Below are 20595 nucleotides of genomic sequence, written 5' to 3' on the forward strand. Positions count from 1 at the left end.
ACTGGACCTCAACATGAGGTTAGGACTAAATAAGACTCTCTCCCATTTATCTGGGAGTTCTAGTTTGGATGTATCTGTGGAAGTGAAGTTTCCTGCTGGAGAGTTTAGTCAGGCCTTCTACAGCTTTCTGCAGAACCAGGACAGAATCTGCTTGAAACACCATTTGGACAATAAACAAACATTTTATGCTACTCCAAAGACTTCATTCAAAGGTAATAAAAACCTAAATAGGCATTTTAGCTGTTAAGGCATAAAAAAAGCTTTTCATTAAAGAGTAAGTAAGTTAAGTATTCTACAACAGAATCTCTTCCTAATGTTGATTTATTATTACTGGATTATGTTCTGCTGAAGAACATATGCTTTCACATAATAATTAGGCTTTCCCTTAGTGACCAGAGTTACATTTCATTCAGCATTATAGTTATTTTGCCCTGACATGAAATATACTGTCCTACGGATAAAGTACTTTCACAAGTGAGACTGCCTTAGTTTTGAAGCTGATTTGAGGAAAAAAAAAAAAAGAAACACAAAACCAAAAAACCTAAACCTCATTTACAGAATTTGGTCCTTGGCAGAATCTATGCTCTGTGATGCAACTACCCTACCTGCTCCTATCTTAAGTGGTCTCAGTATTCTCAGCAGTTGATGCACAATAAAAATGCCCCTGGCAGACTTAGTGATGTTATAGGAGGGAAAAAAACACAGAGAATGTAAAACAAAAAAAATTTTAATATAGCTAGAGCTGCTTAGGAACACCTCAGGAATGTGGATGACATGTAGCAGCTATTTTTTGATTCCTTTCTGTATTAATCATGGACACAAGCTGAAGTATTTCTGGGTGAACAAATTTTCCTGCAAGACAAAAGAAAGGGAAAAGTTAATTAAAAGTGCTCTCATTTTTCTCTGTGTGAAAGGTTAGCTCTGAAACGTTGGCAGTGATGTTGCTTTAGGCTCAGAATAAACTTGAAGTTATTTTTTAAGAAAGACAGTATTTCTATTTTACTCCAACTGTGGAATAACTACAAGAGTAGTTACAGCCATTTTTCCCCAAAAAGCTTATACAAATATTTCTTGCTCTGTTAAGACAGAGCTAGAAAAGGGCTGCACCCTGACTGGAACAATTCCATGCTATGTATTCTATTACAGGAAACCACTCCAATTCAGGGACTTGAGATCATGGGTTCACTTAGGGTATATGCCCTAGGCTCTACTGAGAAACTAGCTTGAGTTAAGTTACTGAATTCTAGCAAGAGGGGAAAGCTGTCAATTAGAAAACTAAGCATTCACCTTTTCTGATGTACTGCTTTTTTTCCTTCTTCCCCAATCAAATCTTTACAATTTTTTAGAGAGCTTATTATTTCCTTGAGGAGTCACCAAGGTAGAAATAGGAATTTTTTAACAGATACAGCGTCTGGAGATTGCTGGTCCTTTCCCTGACCTTTCCCTTCTCTCTAATAGTCTGCTCCTATTTTTTCCCAGGACAGGATGACTTGGAGTCCTAGCCCTTTTCTTGTGTTCAACTCTCTTGCTAAAATTTTAAAAGAGAACTATTTTATCTATGTTTTCATTTTAACTAACCATTTAGTTTATTTTGGAAAGCATGAAGAGCAGTAGATAGAATAAAATGTAGTACAATTGCACCTAGAGCGCTTCACTGAGCTGGTTCCCACATACACTTTGGGCAGGCCATACAAGACCACAATCAATGTAGGGACAGCAAGTTTACTTCACCGGCTTGTGAAACACTAGCTTAGAATACAAGCAAGCCTCTGTCAAAGCATCAGTGAACACTGAAGGCTCCTTTAAACCCCTCTAGTGGTACAGAGAGAGCCTTAAATACTTGCAAGTGTAATGAAGGCTGGGCTTCTCTCTAAATCCAAAGAGATGTAAAAGGAAGTTGGTATAAATGCAATCCATTTTCAACATTTACAGATAAAAGTAAGGTGCTTTCACACCACAATAAGCTTCACCAAAAATATTTAGTGTTTACTTCAGTAATCAGTAAAACACCTGTTTCTCACCTGCTCTGAATGTCTATCAAAAAACAAAACAAAACAAAACCAAACAGACAGACAAAAAAATCAATTTATATATTGATTTCCTTAAAAAAAATCTTCATACCAGCAGTTGAATCATAAAAATCCTGTAGTCTGCCGGGTGCCTTTTCCAACTCTTCATACTCAAATGCTTGCAGTATCATCTCACACTGATCCAACTGCTTTACAAACTTGGCTTCTGCAGTAGACTGATTTTCATATTCCTGAAGAGATGTGCAATTATAAGAAATTTTTGTTTGCTGTTCTGAAACAGAGTATTAGAAACTTTTTATATCTAGAATTTTCTTCATTAGTAAAAGCCATTCCATAAATATTCAAGACAGAGTTACCTCTTTCACTCTCTTTTAAAGCCTGCTATTCATCAAAAGACTTAAAAATTAAGTATGTGCTAAAGTTCTGTTAAATACAGTAGGATTTAAGGACACAACTAACTTTTGCATACTCAAACATGTACCAAAGTGTTCTGCTGAATCAGGGATTAGATAGAGACAAGCCAGTCACGATATACAAGTTAAATAATAGGTTCCATATAATAAAACTTGTATATATAAAGACTTTGTCAAGGTTGGCTAAGACTATGAATCACCATAGCGTGTGCCTATGCATTACTTTTACATATTTTTAAGAACTATTTTGCATTGTTTTCTGCCACTTGTTATTTTCATAAGGAGTTGTTCCAAATTTTCTTGTCACTCATTCTTAATCGCTTTGGTCTAATCTGTCTGAGCTGCATATGTCTTTCTTGCTCTCCTGGGAGACAAGGAGTGGTGTTGTTTGGGGTTTCCTCCCCATAGCACTTCAAGTCCTTTAACTGCTCTGCTATCTCTTCCTTCTCTCCATTCATTGTCATTTTTATTGGCAAGTCATTCACCTTACTAGTCAACTTGAACAATATTGCTGTCATTTACCTCCAGTGATGTTTGCAGACAGACTGGCCATTTCATTTTCCTTTTTCAAAATCTATGGTGTTGTATCTGATGTCTCTTCCACTGGTCTGCTCCTGGCTTTCCAAACCAACCGCAAAAATAGGCTACTTTCTCTGTGGGTTATCAGCACCTTGCTACCCTCAGCAGGTCTGACCTCACTCATCTTCAACATCAGTAATAATCAAACCAGAGACACACCAGGCCTATCTGTGCTTTCAGGTACACATAATCAGTTACACACAGAGCAATTCTACAGATGAGAACAGTGCTACTGCAGGAAGAGTTTTTCCTACTGACCCACAGAACATGGCAGGATTTTGGCAGAACCTTGAAACAGACAAGAAAGTCCTTCAACTGCCACCAGAACTTAGGCCACTTCATTGAGCAGAATTTTGTTTTATATCATGAGAGGCAGGAATAAACAGATTAACAATAAACTATTTCTGCATGTTAAGAAGACAATGGGGAACGTGGCAAGATCCTGGTTTATAATTCCAGCACAGTGATGGTCGTGGCATGGTCATTTGCTTGTCTGACATACTATCAGGAACCTGCTTTATTACTATGCTTACTGCTTTACATTCTGAAGTTAGAAATCCAGTTTTTGACAGCCATGATTGATTTGTATACTATTCTATTTGAATTTAAATGATATTTTAAAATTTCAATTACATTGAAACAGTTTAGTCAACAGTATCATTTCAGCAATTTTACCTTCCCTCCCCTCCTTTCCTCCTTTCAGTCTGAGATTTGCCTCATTTATTAATTGTTTTAAAACTACCTCTTATTTCTCAAATCCATTTATTTCTACTATTTTCATGCCTCATGTTTTATTCCATTTCATTTGTCACCAAAAAGCACAAACTCTTCTGCTAGCATTATAAAGGAGAACTTCATCACTGCACAGTCCAAAGCCATAGTCTTCTCAAGGCTGTAGGGAAAAGGGGGTCAAAATAGGACAGAGCAGTACAGAAGAACTTGGTGAGAGTGTCAAAAGATCTTGTCCAGCCACTGTTCAAATCAGGGCCATCACTTCCTTCACTCACAAGAAGAAAGCAGACAGATAGAAATGCCTCTGGCTAGCTGGCAGCATAATATTATACAAGTGATCAGAGGATTCTCATCTTCCGCTTTTTTTTTTTTTTGATGGACCTAGTTGTTCTACTTACAGTAAGACTAGAGGGGCTGCATGTGAGTGTTAGATTTTTAGATTACACTTGTTGCTATGTGGTTTACATTGACACTGCTACACTGGAGAGTCAATGCCAATAAATTATCCTGAAGGTACAAACAAAGAACAAATGATCAAAGTGGGCATATGCTAAATTATGGTTAATGAGAAAGATGAAAAGCTAACATGCTGAAGAATAACTGCATAATGAACCAGCTCCTATAGAATCAGAAGAGAAGCCTGAGGCAAAGGAAAAAATATATTTAAAAAATCCCACAAGACAACTCTTATCTATCATAAATTCTTGTTCTTCTATTACAGCAGCTTCCCAATGGAGAAGGAACCAGTGTTTACTAAACAAATGCATGCTCCATATTTCCCAGATTTGGTTATGCTGATTTACCCCTTTAACCTTGGTGTGTAGCATTGAAAAATCAGCTCTGTTGCCAGTTTAACCATACAATTAGAGCCAAAAAAACAAAACAGGGAGATATAACCAAGCACAGAAGTTGGCTATAAATATCTAGAATTTAAATACAGTCTCAGTGTAAAAGTAAGAACGTCAGCATAAAATTCAGCCTTGGGTTAACGGAGGCCAAGAAACATATAACCCCTTGTTCACAACAAGATGTGAACAGGAGATTGTGGACTCACTTGTCCTCATGAGATTGTATAGCAGGAGAAGATAAAGCACAGTAATCATAAACATGAATTGTTTGGAAATAATCTAATGATCCCTTGTTTGCAAATATAAAAGATCATCACAATTAACTGCATGAGTTTGCATTACAAAGGTAAATCACCTTCAAATATATATTTTCCATTTTAAGGTATCCAAGACTAGCCCGCAATCTGTGTTGCTTATAGAAGAGCACTGTACTTTATCAGCACTCCAGATTTAAGTTTAAACCAGAACTTACCACTAAATATTTTAATCTAATGGGCTGTATAACAAAGAAATTAAAGCCACAAATTATTACTTGTATAAAGAGCAGAAAAAAATTACTACATGACGTAATCAGATTCATTATATTTTCCTGTATTAAAAGAGCTACAAAGAGCCAAATGTCAACAAAACAATGTAGTAAAAAATAGATTTATATCCAAGAGGGCTGGATATAAAGAGCAAACTATTATTTCAGTTGTCAAACCAAGCCCTGAAAGGGTTCACCCGGAACTCTGTGAGGTCAAAGGCTGGTTCTTCTACCAAAGTTTATGGTTCCTTTTTCAAAGGGATCTCAAAGTCATCTTCACTCATACTGTTCACTAAAAAAAAAATAAAATCAAGCCTTATCTCCTGAGCAAATGAATCTACCTTGCTTGCTGTCAAATAGGAGATGGCACAGTTTTATAGGCAAACAAAGAGGACAACAGGTTACCCTCAATTTTAGTAAAGAATTGAAAGATTGCAAGCTTACTTCCCAGAGATCATAGATTTCTTTCCTGAGGTCCTCTGACAGAAGCTGGGTCAGTTGTTGCATAGCTGCCTGAAAAAAAGAAGCTGTTTGCATATATCCATGACTTGAGCAAGCACATCTTTATAATTTTCTTTCAAAAAATTAGCCGCTTGTTACCAAATTTGTAAAAGCATATACTACACAATACTCTTCAAAAGTGCATGCAAACACCATGAAACCTGCTAGCAGAACAGTAGGAGCACTTAATAGGGGATCCTTTCTGGCAGCTCCTTAAATGCATTGTTAGAGAATTAATTCCAAGCAACAGAAAAATAACCTGAAAGCATATCCAGTAACTTCAAGAGTCTGAAAAGAAGCCCAGAGCAAAATAGGTAGGTCAAATGTTGGGGAACTGCCATCAATTACCAGCCCTGTCTTGCAGATTTGACAAGTGTGAGGCAACGTTTGAACTTACTACATTATAGGTGCATTCCACAGATACAGCTTCAAAATACAAACTCCTACTGTTGACAAACTACTGCCCCCTTCCAAACACACAAGCAGCACATCTCTGCTAGCAGTGCTGAGAACAGCTACTGATTGTCAGGTATGCAATACAAGGTAAGCCTTTAAAAACTTCCAGTTTTGAACAAAGGCACAGAAAAAAATCTACTCCCAGGCTGAGATACCGTTTATTAAGAACAAAAATCTTGGGACAAGGTATAATGCCATATCAAACTAATGGTGTAACCAGCAAGCATGTTCTTCATGTTCTTCCAGCTAATCAGTCTTATTTCTGTGCTATTTCTGCTGTTTCCTAGTAACACATAGCACTGGCTCTGAAACAATCAACATTACAGGCAAAACAAAGATTTTATGCCATAATTGTTTCTCCACTTGAGACACAGGATATGGTTTCACAATATGACTGAACTAAATCACCTGCTCCCCACCACTGAAGCATTAAGGTCTCATTTCTCCCCACCTCCTTCCAGCTCTGGAGGTCATCTCATTTCACGGATAGCAGGGTAAAATGGCTTACCTGGAAAAAGAATGACTCTTCTTTTTTTAAACGTCAAATTAATTTTCTGCTGCCTTAGTGAAACTAGCTGTTTAAACTTGCCAAACAAGCAAGCAAACTTCAGAACCAGTTCAGCATAAGCAGTAGAGCTTAAAGCTTGCAGAGCAGAGGGGAAAAGAGAACTCAGCAGCAGAGTACTGATAATTCCGCTCAGGCCATCTAATGAAACCATCACCCTTGGTGTAATTTTACCCCAAAGTTCAGGGTCAGCATAAATGTTCAGTACTCGATCCTCCTTCTCACGAGGTCAACAGCAAAGTGCTATTGAGTTAAAAGGGAGCAGAAAGAGCTACAAATACTTCAGAAAATTCTGTGAACATATTTAGACACCAAAACTCTTCTTTAACTGCCTAAATACAGCTGATAATTTCCTCTAGGCAAGTTGAAGTCTGACCCTTGCTGACAAAACAACCTTTGGAGGCATCAGAGAAAGGGGTTTTTTTGGTTTACTGTAAGAATTAAACAAGGGCACTGAAAAAACAGAAAGACTGAAATTACAGTTAGTAAAGATAGCATTTAAAGAATTTTGAATAGCTTTTTGATCTTTCAGTTGCACTTAGCAAACAGCTTACTCTTATAATTACTAATAACCTTTCACCCCCAAGCTTAAACAAGCAAGCATAAAAGTGGGAAAAAAATCACTGGAACGTCCATCACACTCTAAAGAACTAATTGCGGCCTCAAAATAAATTACTAGGCATGACGGTGCCCTCTAGCTGTGACTGAAGGAGTGGTTTACTTTTTCTTCAAATAATACACCAAACCAGCATTGACAAACCAGCAGTTTGGACTTATACACGGCCAAAATAAAATAAATCAAGCCCAACTGCAAAGACTAGTGACAAAATTGGTATCTATACCGAGAGTCCTGTGCAAATTGTTTAAATAAAGTTTATGATTCATTGAAGTTATCTGGAACTGTAAAAACGATCCCTTCACTGTCATTCGCTCTTCTCAGTATACTTACTCCCTGCTCCCCACTTCTTGGTAAGGCTGGTAAATATGACTAACACCTCAGGCTACAAAAAAATCTAGTCAGTACAGGAATTAATGGTTGGTATGGACATCACTTCAGATGCTTTCCTTCTATGACCTTGTACTTCTTCATTTTGTTGATGTAATGTCCAAATTTAAAAAAAAAAAAAAAAGCTTTGGTTACTGGTGGCATATTTGTGCAATGCCAGTGAGGCTGCTTTGAGGGTCTCTTCACTCCCACTGTAATATTAAAAACATGTAAAAAGCTTTGCATATGTGATTTCAGGCCGTGTGTCATACCTCTTCTCTCCTGTGTTTCTCCTCTTTGGAGATATTATCTGCAGGAGCAATATCTCCAACAATGCATTCAGCCATATCGTGAACCAAAGCTAATCGTATGCATCTGACAAGAAGCAAAGACAGAATAATTAGTGTTTCAGCAATTTAAGTTATGCCTCACAATTAATAAAGGTGTCTTAAGAGACTGTGTAATTTATCTCCTTTGTATATTTTACAGGTTTTTTTTTTCTTCCAGTTGTACATAATATTTTTCATTTCTTTGCTAAGGGAAATACCTTCCACCTAGACATGATTTTCATTCCTGATCTCTAGCTACTGCTGTTTGTAAATTCAGATTTAAGTATAAATACAGTTTGTACAAGAGAATACCATTCAAGAATAATGTACTTAGTTATCATAACATCTCCTAAACCCAAGCATACAAAAGCTAACTACATTATACACTTCACATTATCCCTGTAACAAGTAGAATGTAATCTGATTGGAGCCATCCCAAGTTCAATATATAACCTGACAAAACACGCTCACAACTTTGTAGCTATGTCAGTGTGTAAGAAAATACCTAAAAGTCTTCACTGGTTTCATCAGCTCTTGAACTGACAAAGCAAATACGATACCACAGTATATCTGACAACACATTCAATACTAACAATGTTTTCGCTTCTATGCGATATGCTTTATGTGGCTCCTTACTGCTGCTGAGTGCTAACTGAGTCTGTCAAAATCCTCACAGGATATGACTTTGCCTTCGCTGTCTATTTCTTCAGACTGCCTTTTAACTGAAGGTCTTCAGCTTGCTTATTTATAGCTTGCGAGAAGCCCAGCTCAGAGCCTCTACGTTAAAGACTTGCCTGAGCGCTCTGATGGAAGTGATAAAAGTCCCTTTAACCTCTCCAGGTCAACAGCAACCTGTTGGAAGGGCGATGTGTGTGTTGGGGGGGGGGGGGGATTCAAATACCCTCGCGGTGTTTTAAAAGCTCTTCCTCAGTATGGGAGCTGCAGTAAGCACTTTTCTTCCAGCACACTAAGAAAGGGTCACGACAGCCAGAGGTAGTCTCACCGGTCTTTGTTAAGGCTTTTGTCTTCGGTCACCAGAGCCATCATTGCCATTCTGTACATGTGATCCGACACGCTCTCTGGCTTCTCCACCTTCCGGTACACCCATCCTGTCCGCGGCACTCTCTGCATGAAGACAGCGGGATAACAACTTACACACTGACGTTTGAGGCACCTCGCTGTAGAGACACCAGCAGAAACCCGGTCTCGCTGCCATCTCACGCTGTGGTTAAGTTTTGAGGCTACCAAAAACCCCACAGACCCGGCTCCGCTGGCTCTGTGACAGGACTCTTTTAACAGCGCTGCCTGAGGACAAGGAGGCATGAGCAGCGACAGCCCTTCTCCGAGCCAGCGCACACGCGCAGCCCCTGCAAACCGCGGCCGGCTCTCCGCCTGGCCTACCGCTGCCCACGCAGCCCGGCGCAGCCATCTCGGGCGGCAGCGCCGGGCACCCGCCACCTCTGCTTGGCAGCCGCTGCCGCCTCCTGCACAGCGGGCTCCACCCGGCTGCTGAAAGCCGGTGAGGGAGCACAGGAACCACAGCCCTCACCAGCGCTCAGGGACGGCCTTCTGCCCAGCAGACCACACCACCGGCCACCGCTGCTGGGGCAGCCAGAGCGCCGGCGGCAAGGAAGGGCAGGGAACGCCCATGGCGGACGCAGGCTTCACGGCCGCAGCGCGGCTCGACACGGGGCAGCGCCGCACCGCCCCCCTCCGCACCCTCACCTCCTGCCGCGCATCCATCTTCGGGCCTTCTCCCCGCTCCCCGCGCTCACCTTGAGCTGCCCCAGCAGCCTCAGGAAGTGCAGCAAGCCGCCCGTGCCGCCTGCCGCCGCCGCCATGCCGCCCGCCTGGCCGCCGCCCCGCTCCTCCCCCTGCTCGGCCGCCGCCATGGCGGGGCCGCCCTGCCCCCTGCCTGCCGTGGCGGCGGGGCGGGCGAGCCTCCTTGCTAGGAGTGCTAGGAGTACAATTTCCGCCCCCTTCCCCCCCCCTTTTTTTTTAAAATTTTTTATTTTCACGCGTTAAGCTCTCAGTTGGTATGGGTAGACCTTGGAGGTAACGCGCCCTGCGAGGCGCGGCAGCGGCAGGGACACGCAGCGGCCGGAGGGCTGCCTGTGCCCTTGCGGCCTCCCGCTGTAGTCCCACAGATCTTGGATTAATTCAGTTTTGCTCGGTGGGGTTACTTCAGCAGGGTGGGTCAAGCGTGCTTTTCTCCTTTTCCTTCCTTTCTGTTCCTGGCTTCCCCCTCCCTGCCTTTTTCCATCCTCCTTTCGCCCAGCCGCTAGGGCCTGTCAAACCTGGCAGGCTGGAAACTCCTTGGGCAAACAGCTATTAGGGAGCTTTCTAAAAAAGAGGCTGCATTTTTAAAAGAGGAACCAGGTGCGTTTTAGCGTTTTAGAAGCTTTGCCAAGTTTGGAAAGCTGTAGAGTTCCCGTCTTCAGGAGAGGATCTGGGCTGTGGTACGCAGGACCCCGGCTGTTCCGGTGATTTACTGTGGAGGTCAGAAATGTGAACGCGGTTCGTGGGAACAAAAGCCCTTTGGAGTTGTGAAAAAAGACAGAAGGAAATACAGACTCTGGAAGCCCCTAAATAGTTAATTGCTGGCAATGGGACTGTGCAGTGCAGGAGTGATTACCTGCACTTGCCCCCCGGGTTGCCTTGTTTTTCCTCTTGGCCAGTATCAGAAATGGGCCACCAAGCTTGATGGACCTTTCATCTGGCTGAGTACATGCTTAGGTAGTACTTCCTTAAGTCCTCAGTGGTTTTTAGTTTTAGATACTGGATATGCTCATTTTGCACAACTGCATACTCAGTGGATGCTATTTTGCATGCTGCTCTGAGGTATCTTAACGCTGTCCTGCCTGGAGAACCAACATGCTGATACAAGGTTGTGGATTCCCCTGCAAATGAGATTACTGCAATTAAACACTGGGACAGCTAAGTCTCTGTTTCTGGGAAGACTCTCTGAAACCTGGATAATACTTCTCTAAGTTAGGTGAGAATATGGAAAAAAGAAATAATCAGTAGACTCAAAACCTTGTTCCAGATTCTCTTATCAAAAATAATGAGGAAAGCAAAAATAAAAGTTAGATTATTAATGGATAGACTGCTGCAAGAAAGGATACGTCGTGAATTATCCTTTCTAGGGATACAAAAATGAAAAAAAGGAATCGTTTCACGTGAAGAAGAGGAAAGCAGTCATGTAAACAAGACTGAGCACAGAAAAGATTACAGGGAGTGTTGTTATGTAAACCAAATTGCTAGCAATTCTTCAATAAATTACCAAGAAAGAGCAAGATTGGAATTGACTGTTTTAGTTGTAAGCTCATTGGAACTGTAACTATGCCTCCTTACATTCTTTATGTAATATCAAGCACACGATTAATATGCAAAAATAATACTAATTAAAGAATGGACAGCAATAATGGTGGGGATGGCAGGAAGATATAGGGAACTTAAATTATTCCAATAAGAAAATACGACACTTAGGTGTATAGGTTTATATCACTCTCTCCTTTGGCATAAAAGAATCAAGGTTGATACAGCATGGGCTATATGAACTTTGCTGACCAACATGTTTTGTTCTAATTAAATTCCACACATTTTGTGAATTCCCTAAAGAGCTTTTCTTAGAATCTTAAAACTGCCACAAATGATATCGAGAGAAGTGGAAGCTGGGCTCTTTTGATACAGGCAACAACAGAAATGAATTGCTGTTGGGGCCTTCTCTGTGAGTGTCTCATAATTTGTTTAAAACATTATATCATTTAGCATGCTTTAAAAAAAAAAAGCCTAGGAAATGTAGCAAGCTGATAGAATTATTCGGGGAAGAGAGGCTGGTTATCTCTGTTGCTGCGCTCAGAGGTTTAAATTAGTTTAGGGGCTCCTGGCACCTGGCTACAGGCACTTCTCATCACTTTTACAGCTTGAAATAAGTAACACCCTAAATTACTTTACAATTGGTAGCTTTTCACAATACATTGCATTTCTTTGCTATTTTTATATTGCCAACTGAAATACCATTTAATGGTTTAAATTTGGCAATAAATTTTTGGTTTTCAGAAAAGAACATCTGCAGTTTGCCAGATATCAACAGATGGCAGACTATTTTTATTTCTGCTCATATGTATACTTTAACAATATTTATGAATTAATAATAGGTCCAGACACAACATTTTGATGACTGTTTCAAAGCTGTCTTCACACAATAAGCAAGGATCATACAGCAGGAAAGTCTTCAGTGTTACAGTTGTTTCACAAAAATGTTGGTTGGAAAGGACCTCTGGAAGTTGCTTAGTCCAGACTCCCACTCAAAGAGGAACTATCAATGAAGTAAGTCAGATCTGCTGTGGCTTTATCTTCACAACTCTTGAAACAATCCAAAGATGAAAATTTCACAGCTTGTGCACATCCAAGTAAATCATTTTTTTTCATAATGTCTTTGCTGGACCTCCCAAGCCCCAATTTCTGGTTATTGCTTCATGTTATATTGTCTGCCACTACAAGGAAGTGTTTGGCTCTGTCATGTTTGTAACTGCCCTTCAAGTAGCTGTAGGCTACAATGATGCCACCCCTTAGGCCTTTCAAAAGACAAAACAGCCCCAGCTCCCTCAACCTCTCGTCCTGGGTGATATGATCTTGATCCCGATCATCTTGGTAGCCCTTTACAGGAGCCCCTCCTCTTGAAGTGGGGAGCACAAAACTGGACACTGTATTCTAGACAGGGCCTCACCAGCCCTTCCCCCTAACCCCGAAGGGGAGACAATGACTTTCCTCAGTCTGCTGGCCATGCTCCTTCTAATGTAGCTTTGTGTGTGATTTGCCTTATTTGGGATGAGAGCACACTGGTTGCTTATATTAGACTTTCCTTTCACCATAACTGCAGGTCCTTTTCAGCAAGGCGGCTGCTCAGCAGCAGCTCTGCCCCAGGTACAGGGCTTTACATTTCTCCTTGTTTGCATTTCTACTTGTTGGACCTGTTAAGGCTTCTGTCAGCCCAATCCTTAAGTTTTTCAACGTGCCTCTGATCTGAAGCTCTACCATCTGGCATATCAGCCACTCCCCTTAACTTAGTATTTCTGTAAATATGCCCAGGGTACATCCTGTCCCATCATCTGGCTTTTTGAAGAAGATAATGAACCATATGGGCCCTAGTATCAACCTCAAGGGTGCTCTGCTTGTTACTGGCCTTCAAGTAGATGGTAAGGCCTCAGTTGCTACCCACTGAGCCCAGCACACTAGCCAGTTTTCAATCCGTCTAACAGCCAGCTTGTTCAGGCCGTATTTCCTCAGCTTCCAAGTGAAAATGCTGTGGGAAATGATTTCAAAAGCCTTACTAAAGTCAAGATTTATTATGTCCACTGCTGTCCCCTTGTCTGTGTAGCCAGCCATTTCATCCCAGGATGCCATCCAGTTGCTCACGTATGCTTTGTCCTTGGTAAATCGACACTGACTGTTCTTGATTACCTTTTTTAGCCTTCACCATGTCTCTTTTTACTACATCTGCATAAACATTTTTCCAATATCTTACAGTCTCTGTGGCCAAAAACTGAATCCTTCTGGTTTTCTGAAAAGTTGTCAAGTACCTTCTAAATTCAATTTTACCATGTAATAATTTCTTGCCCCCGTGTCATTAGGGTACATTTCTGGAACAGATTCTTCTGTGTCATTAAAGAGGCTGGGCTTACAGGCCTCCCTTTAGCTGTCCACTAAGTTGAGAAAACGCTTTCAAAACTAGCATATCATCTCTTTGTGGCCTTACACACTGAAGGTTTTCTGTGTGCATTTAGCATACACGGTTTAATTTTGTAACGTGCTTAATATCCTTGCTCCATTTGAATCCTTTGGAGCTGTGAATCTGTGAATACTCAGACCTGAGGTTTCTAATGGCATTAAGCAGAGCAGAATGCTGCTAGCTAACAGTACACAGAGCATGCTAACAACATCATTTGGCATATTGATGGAGAAAAATTCTCAGGCATCTACTGGAAATAATTTCTTGATTTGCTTTTTTCAGTGTGTAATAGATTTCTTCAAAAGCGTACATTAAAACATTTGTACAATTTATGTGGGATAAAATATGCGTGTGAGATACATTTGCCCTTAATACAGAATCACAGAATCACAGAATCGTTTAGGTTGGAAGGGACCTCTGGAGATCATCTAGTCCAACCTCCCTGCTCAAGCAGGGACCTCTAGAGCATTATGCCCAGGATCACATCCAGACGGGTTTTGACTGTCTCCAGGGAAGGAGACTCCACTACCCCTCTGGGCAACCTGTTCCAATGCTCTGTCACCCTCACAGTGAAGAAGTTTTTTCTCAGGTTCAGATGGAACTTCCCGTGGTTCAGTTTCTGCCCGTTGCCTCTTGTCCTGTCGCTGGGCACCACGGAGAAGAGGCTGGCCTCATCCTCTCAACACCCTCCCTTCAGATACTTGTACACATTGATGAGATCGCCTCTCAGTCTTCTCTTCTCCAGGCTGAACAGGCCCAGCTCTTGCAGTCTTTCTTCAGAGGAGAGGTGCTCCAGCCCTCTAATCATCTTGGTAGCCCTCCGCTGGACTCTCTTCAGGAGTGCCATGTCTCTCTTGGACTGGGGAGCCCAGGACTGGACACAGTACTCCAGGTGAGGCCTCCCCAGGGCTGAGGAGAGGGGCAGGATCACCTCCCTCCACCTGCTGGCAACACTCTGCCTCATGCACCCCAGGATACCAGTGGCCTTCTTGGCCACAAGGGCACATCGCTGGCTCCTGCTTGTTGTCCACCAGGACTCCCAGGTCCTTCTCGGCAGAGCTGCTTTCCAGCAGGTCAACCCCCAGCCTGTCCTGGTGCCTGGGGTTATTCCTCCCCAGGTGCAGGACCTTGCACTTGCCTTTGTAGAACTTCAGGAGGTTCCTCTCTGCCCAGCTCTCCAGCCTCTCCAGGTCCCTCTGAATGGCAGCACAGTGCATCTTCTGGTGTGTCAGCCACTCCCCCCAGTTCTGTATCATCAGCAGACTTGCTGAGGGTGCACTCTGTCCCTTCCTCCAGGTCATGGATGAATACATTGAACAAGACTGGGCCCAGGACTGACCCCTGGGGGACACCACTAGCTGCAGGCCTCCAACTGGACTCTGCACCATTCACCACAACCCTCTGAGCTTGGCCATCCAGCCAGTTTTCAAGCCACCTCACTGTCCACTCATCCAGCCCTCACTTCCTGAGTTTACCTAGGAGGATGTGATGGGAGACAGTGTCCAAAGCCTTGCTGAAGTCCAGGTAGACAACCTCCACTGCTCTGCCCTCATCTACCCAGCCAGTCATTCCATCAGAGAAGGCCATCAGGTTGGTCAAGCATGATTTCCCTTGGGTGAATCCGTGCTGACTACTCCTGATCACCTTCTTGTCCTCCAGATGCTTAGTGAGGACCTCCAGGAGGAGCTGTTCCATCACCTTTCCAGGGATGGAGGTGAGGCTGACAGGCCTGTAGTTTCCTGGCTCCTCCTTCTTGCCCTTTTGAAGACTGGCATGACATTGGCTTTCTTCCAGTCCTCAGGCTCCTGATCTCCAGGACCTTTCCAAGATGATGGAGAGTGGCCTAGCAATGATGTCCAGCAGCTCCCTCAGCACTCGTGGGTGCATCCCATCGGGGCCCATGGACTTGTGGATGTCAAGTTTGGACAAAAGATCTCTAACCTGATCCTCCTCGACCGAGGGAGAGTCTTCCTTTCTCCAGACTTCCTCTCTTGTCTCCAAGGCCTGGAATTCCTGAGGACAATACAACTATTATTTACAACTGGTATGCAAACAAAATTGCTTACTTACATTAGCTTTTTACTCAGTCATTCTGGGGCAGTGCTGGAGGTATAGCTATATGTGAATATTTGCAAGTACTTATCATATGCACCATATGTAGTGTTAAATACATACTTAAATCTCTGGAGGGCCAGAGGACACTAATATAATACAAATATTAGCTCTTTTAAAATCTAAGGTGTTTTTATTCTTGACTGAGGAGCCGACAACGGAAACAAACCTGCTCCTTGCAATTATAATCAGTTTTTCTAATTTAATTCAGAAATGTTAGGGATTTGCAAAGTCTCTCTACAGGATATTAAGATAACATTAAGGCTTAAGTCTCAACTATTCATCAATCTAAGGTTGCTTTTTCCCACCGCCTTTTCCTGTAGCGGATGGAAATTCCCATGGAGAAATACTGTTACGTGTCTTGCTACTACTGAGTAATCATATTCAGTAGCAGGAGATGGCGCTCTCTGCCCACAAATCTCTTATTTCAAACACTTGCTGTTACCAAATGCCGCGTGTAAATTATATTTTAATTTCTTTTAAAAAATAGCCCTGGAAGAAATGGGTTATTTTACAGACGAGGCACAATAGTACAAAAATCATCTCTACAAAGCCCAGGTGACTGAGGACAAAAGTCTTAACCACTTTAAGGTGGAGCTTAATCAACTTGAGGTTTGTGTAGTGCAGTGCCAATAACACTGGGGTTTTCTAAAACTCTTATATATTCTGCTAATGTGGACACACCAAACCTTGAGTCAATGAAATATCTTTGGAAGAAGTTGGCTGGATTCATTTGTTATCATCTGACAGAAAAAAAAATGTGTAGTTCACTGTATATAGCAAAGTAATTACATATCTCAGATTCAATAGGCAGGAACAATAGCCCCTGTGTCCTCTGTAAGAGGAAAAAAGATTGAAGAGCACTTGCTGGAGACTGCAAATGGTCATTTTATTTCTCCAAACCATGTTATATCTTTACATGAGGCAATCTTAGCAACAAGGTAGGAGAAATCTACTTGTGCAAGAATCATCTGCGGTGATGCAGAAAGAGCAAACAACAGGGACACTAGATCTTGCTGCTGTATGCCATGTGGCTCCTTCCCATGACGTGCACCTCACAGATATTAGGCTATATATTCTTATGCCCAAACTGCTCTGAACTGTCCTATATAGGCAGTGTTAATGCAGCTGAGATGGGTACCATTTACTGATTTCCCTGCCAAGGGCTGTACGTCTTTTATCAAGTCTTCCTCTACAGTTCAAGCAGATAGGGTTCATATGGAGAAGGTTAATGTTAAAAGCGTATAAAGTACCTGTGTAGAAAGTACCTGTCGCATATGTTGGCTGGTTATTGGCTGTAAACCGTGACCAAATCCAGCCTAGAGGTGAGTGAAACTTCATTTGTGCTGCAGTCATTAACACTGAAGGCTGTATTTCACCAGAAAACCTAGTGCTTCAGGAGAGTCTAGCCTTTGGGTTTGTGCAGAAATTCGGACATGTATGTGTTGCCTGCAGGAGAAATACCTGTCTTTAGGCTTTTCAGAGTTTTAGTTCCAAACATGTGAATAAGAACTGGTAACACAATTAAAGGTATGGGGTCTATAAACTGCTGGGATACCCTCATTTGACCTTCATTAATGGGAGCTGCCGTGAAGATCAGTAGACACAACCAGTGCTGACGGTCTGTCTGCTCAGGAGCTCTTCTGGCATAACAGTGTTAGAAAACCTATCATGTTTGACAGACTGGGTTTGAGGGTTGCCCAGCTGACCCTTTCCTCTTGCCTGCACAAGGCAATCTCAGCAGCAGTGTGTAAGCTGTCAGTCATTTACGGAGTAACAGGCTCTTGCCCCTCCTGTGAGCCTGCAGGTCAGGTGTGGCTGTGGTCTGCAATCTACATGCAGATACATAGAGTCAAGGGAGGCAGAGACATTGCAGAGGAGTGCTGGTCACACTGGCCTTCTGTAGAGGCAGGGTAGCACCGCTGCTCCTGGCCTGTCCCCTATAATGTATGCAGAGGCCTGTCATACAGTGTGGTGCATCAGAGTTACCACATCAAAAAAAGAGAACAAAAAGGAACAAAAAAGGTGAGCAGATTGTTTCAGTCTTTGATGGAACATGTGTGAATATCAATGGAAGATATATCAGAAGGCTGAGGAGAAATTACACTTAGGATAGCCTTCCTGTCATCAGCAACAGCTAACTGCAGTATGTCTCTTTAGTGTAGATAACCTTGTAGGATCACTACCAAAAAGGACAATGCTCTTCTTATTGCTGTTGCATAACATCTTTGGCTTTCAGCGATTAACAAGAGATTTCCTGTCAGAACCGTTAAGACTTGCCTTTCTAGAACTACAAAAAGAAGAAAAAGTAGTCTTTCCTTAGTTAAGTAGAAGCAACAGATCTGCAGAGCCAGGAGTAGAACTTCAGAATAGTACATTTAACAAAAAAAGTCAATTTAAGAGCAAATCAGTCTTACATGAGCAGGACATTTCTGATGTAAAAAGGCAGCTGAATTAGAGGATTAGGCCACACTACCTGATTAACATCATTTGATCTTCTGCTATTGAAAAGCCACTGAGTTTCACAGAGAATGGAAGCATTCAAACTCTAAATGAAACCACAAGCCTGGCTTAGAAAAAAACTGCTAAACTGAAAACAACTTGCCGTGCTTCAGTAATTGTCAGTTTCTCTCTGCTGTTAGGGGATGCATCCAAATAAGGATGTAAAAATCCCTTGCGTTTTGATATAACAGAGAAAGGTTGCAAAACTGAATAAATCCGTCTCAGACACTCAAACTGGGAAAGGCTTATAGTCATGTGAAGCTTGCCTTTCTTTGTCCTGTCTTATCTGTTTCTTGTTTGAAGGTGGAAGAAAGATAATCAAATATCTTTTTTTGTTCATTATCTGTCCTTGCAGATAAAAAATGTTGTTCCTTCTGAGCTGCAAGACCCACTAAGGATCAGAGAGGTACCCACTGATGATCTTGGTAAGAAAGCAAGAGCGGAAGGCAGTTTCAGTCACATTTATTATTCTTTCAGTGATACTTGTTTAACTTGAAAGACTAATTAACACTTTTAATAAAGGAAACTTTTGTTAAAGTTTTAACTCTTGCTTGGGAGCCTCCAAGCAAAATCGTAAAAGGCCAGACTTAATCTTCTGAAATTTTCTAAGGTAAAGCAAGAAATAAGGAACCTTTATATGATAATTAAGGCCTTTGTTATTGAAAACACCAAAAACAACAGGGAACCCCAAATAAAATGAAAAAAAGCTTTGTCTACCCCTCACATCTTTTCTATTAAAAAGCTTATATTGTTTACACTTATTATACTTAAGTTTTGAAGGGTTTTTCACAGTCTCCTGTCAATGTCAACACTTAGGTAAGTAAATAGCAAGCAGACAGAAATTACAGAATTTATTTCTTATTTCTAATAACCTGATGATCAATTTACTCAAAGGACTTTTCTGTGCTCTTTGGAGAGTAGTAACAAGCATTCTTTTTTTATTGGAAGCATGCTCACTTAAGACTCATACTGTTATTTTCAGTCAGTATCTGGTGCAGGGCAGTAGTTAGTAGTTAGTATGGAAGTTAGTAGTTAGTAGTAAGTACGGAAAAATGAATATTCTTGTTCACACACAAAAAAATCATGCTGCTAGGCACTGTATATTCATATAATGAGAATACAGATCCTGCCCAAATTCTACTGCATTTTCAGCAGTCTCCCAAATGCCAGCCAAATCAGACCCTGCTTAGCTTCCAAAATCAGATGTGGTCGGGCATGTAACAATGTAAAGAAAAATAAACGCACAAAGGCACTCTGAATTATAATGTAAATTTTTTTCTGACATACAAGAAAGAACAAAATGGAAGTTTTATCATGGCTCTGTTTCCTTTTGAGTTCCCCCACCCACCCTTATTACTGTGAGCAACATTTTTCAAAATAAAGGCACACTGATTTGTTTGTTATTCTGGGCTCTGAGAAGAAAATCAGATTGGAACACTGTCCAACTGTATGGCTGTAGTCCCATTAAGGACCTATAAGCATATTTGTCTTTGTCCATTGTAAACTAGTTCATTGTCTTCCGGGGAGAGTGCATGATAAGCCAACTTTATATATAGCTTTATAGCTGTATATGCTTATGTATTTTTGCAGGATGTTGACCCACTTCATTCCTGTTGGTTCTCACACAGTAAGAGATGCACATAATGAGCTGCCTCTGTCTGCTCTCCCATTCCTTGGCTGTTATTTTACACACTGGTGATACAGCTCTGAAGCCTCTCTTCCCCTCTGTGACTCCACACGGCAGGCTCAGGTGGTCGGTCTGAGTTGGCACTGTCATCCCTGTGTGTCTAGAGTCCTGAGGCCAACGGGCTATACTGCAGAGGCTGTGCGCTTGAAGACTTGAGAGTGCTGTAGGCGCAGACTGTAGCACTAGCTCATGGCTGCGGTCCCTCTTCTCTTATGTGACTGATGCATCTCATTAACTGGCAAAAAAAAGAAGCTATTTTTGTCCAAATGTTTGAGCACCTCAAACATCTAAGGAATAAAAAGGCTCATTGGTGTTATCTTGCTAATCCAAGGAAACCTTTTGCATGGGCATGTGCTTTCTAACCTGAGACTGACTTTAATTATCCATTATTTTGTCTTCCTCCCCAGGAGCCTCTAGCTGAATGCATTGTGCCACCCAACGTATTAGTTAATCATCACAGCTTACAGAGCGCTGTACTTTCCATCTTGGCCTGAGTGTCATTCATGTGCACTAAGTGGAGACAGCAGGCAGATTTAAGACACTGGGCACATTTAAGCATGCTAGGGCCTGTCTGTCCCTATAGTAAATAGCTTTGC

The 20595-nt window shown here is 41.8% G+C and overlaps 1 protein-coding gene across 1 annotated transcript; it reads right to left on the reverse strand.

The window, feature by feature from the left end:
* Positions 1-711: 711 nt before the first annotated feature.
* HDDC2 (HD domain containing 2) lies at positions 712-9879 on the reverse strand. Its single transcript, XM_068938189.1, has 6 exons — positions 9740-9879; positions 8968-9089; positions 7908-8010; positions 5573-5641; positions 2122-2260; positions 712-852 (listed from the first exon to the last, which is right to left on the reverse strand). The coding sequence occupies exons 1-6, from the start codon at positions 9854-9856 to the stop codon at positions 758-760; spliced, it is 645 nt and encodes a 214-aa protein (XP_068794290.1). The 5' UTR covers positions 9857-9879; the 3' UTR covers positions 712-757.
* Between the last annotated feature and the right edge of the window lie 10716 nt (positions 9880-20595).

The sequence above is a fragment of the Struthio camelus genome, chromosome 3, assembly GCF_040807025.1.
Source record: "Struthio camelus isolate bStrCam1 chromosome 3, bStrCam1.hap1, whole genome shotgun sequence".
Taxonomy (NCBI): domain Eukaryota; kingdom Metazoa; phylum Chordata; class Aves; order Struthioniformes; family Struthionidae; genus Struthio; species Struthio camelus.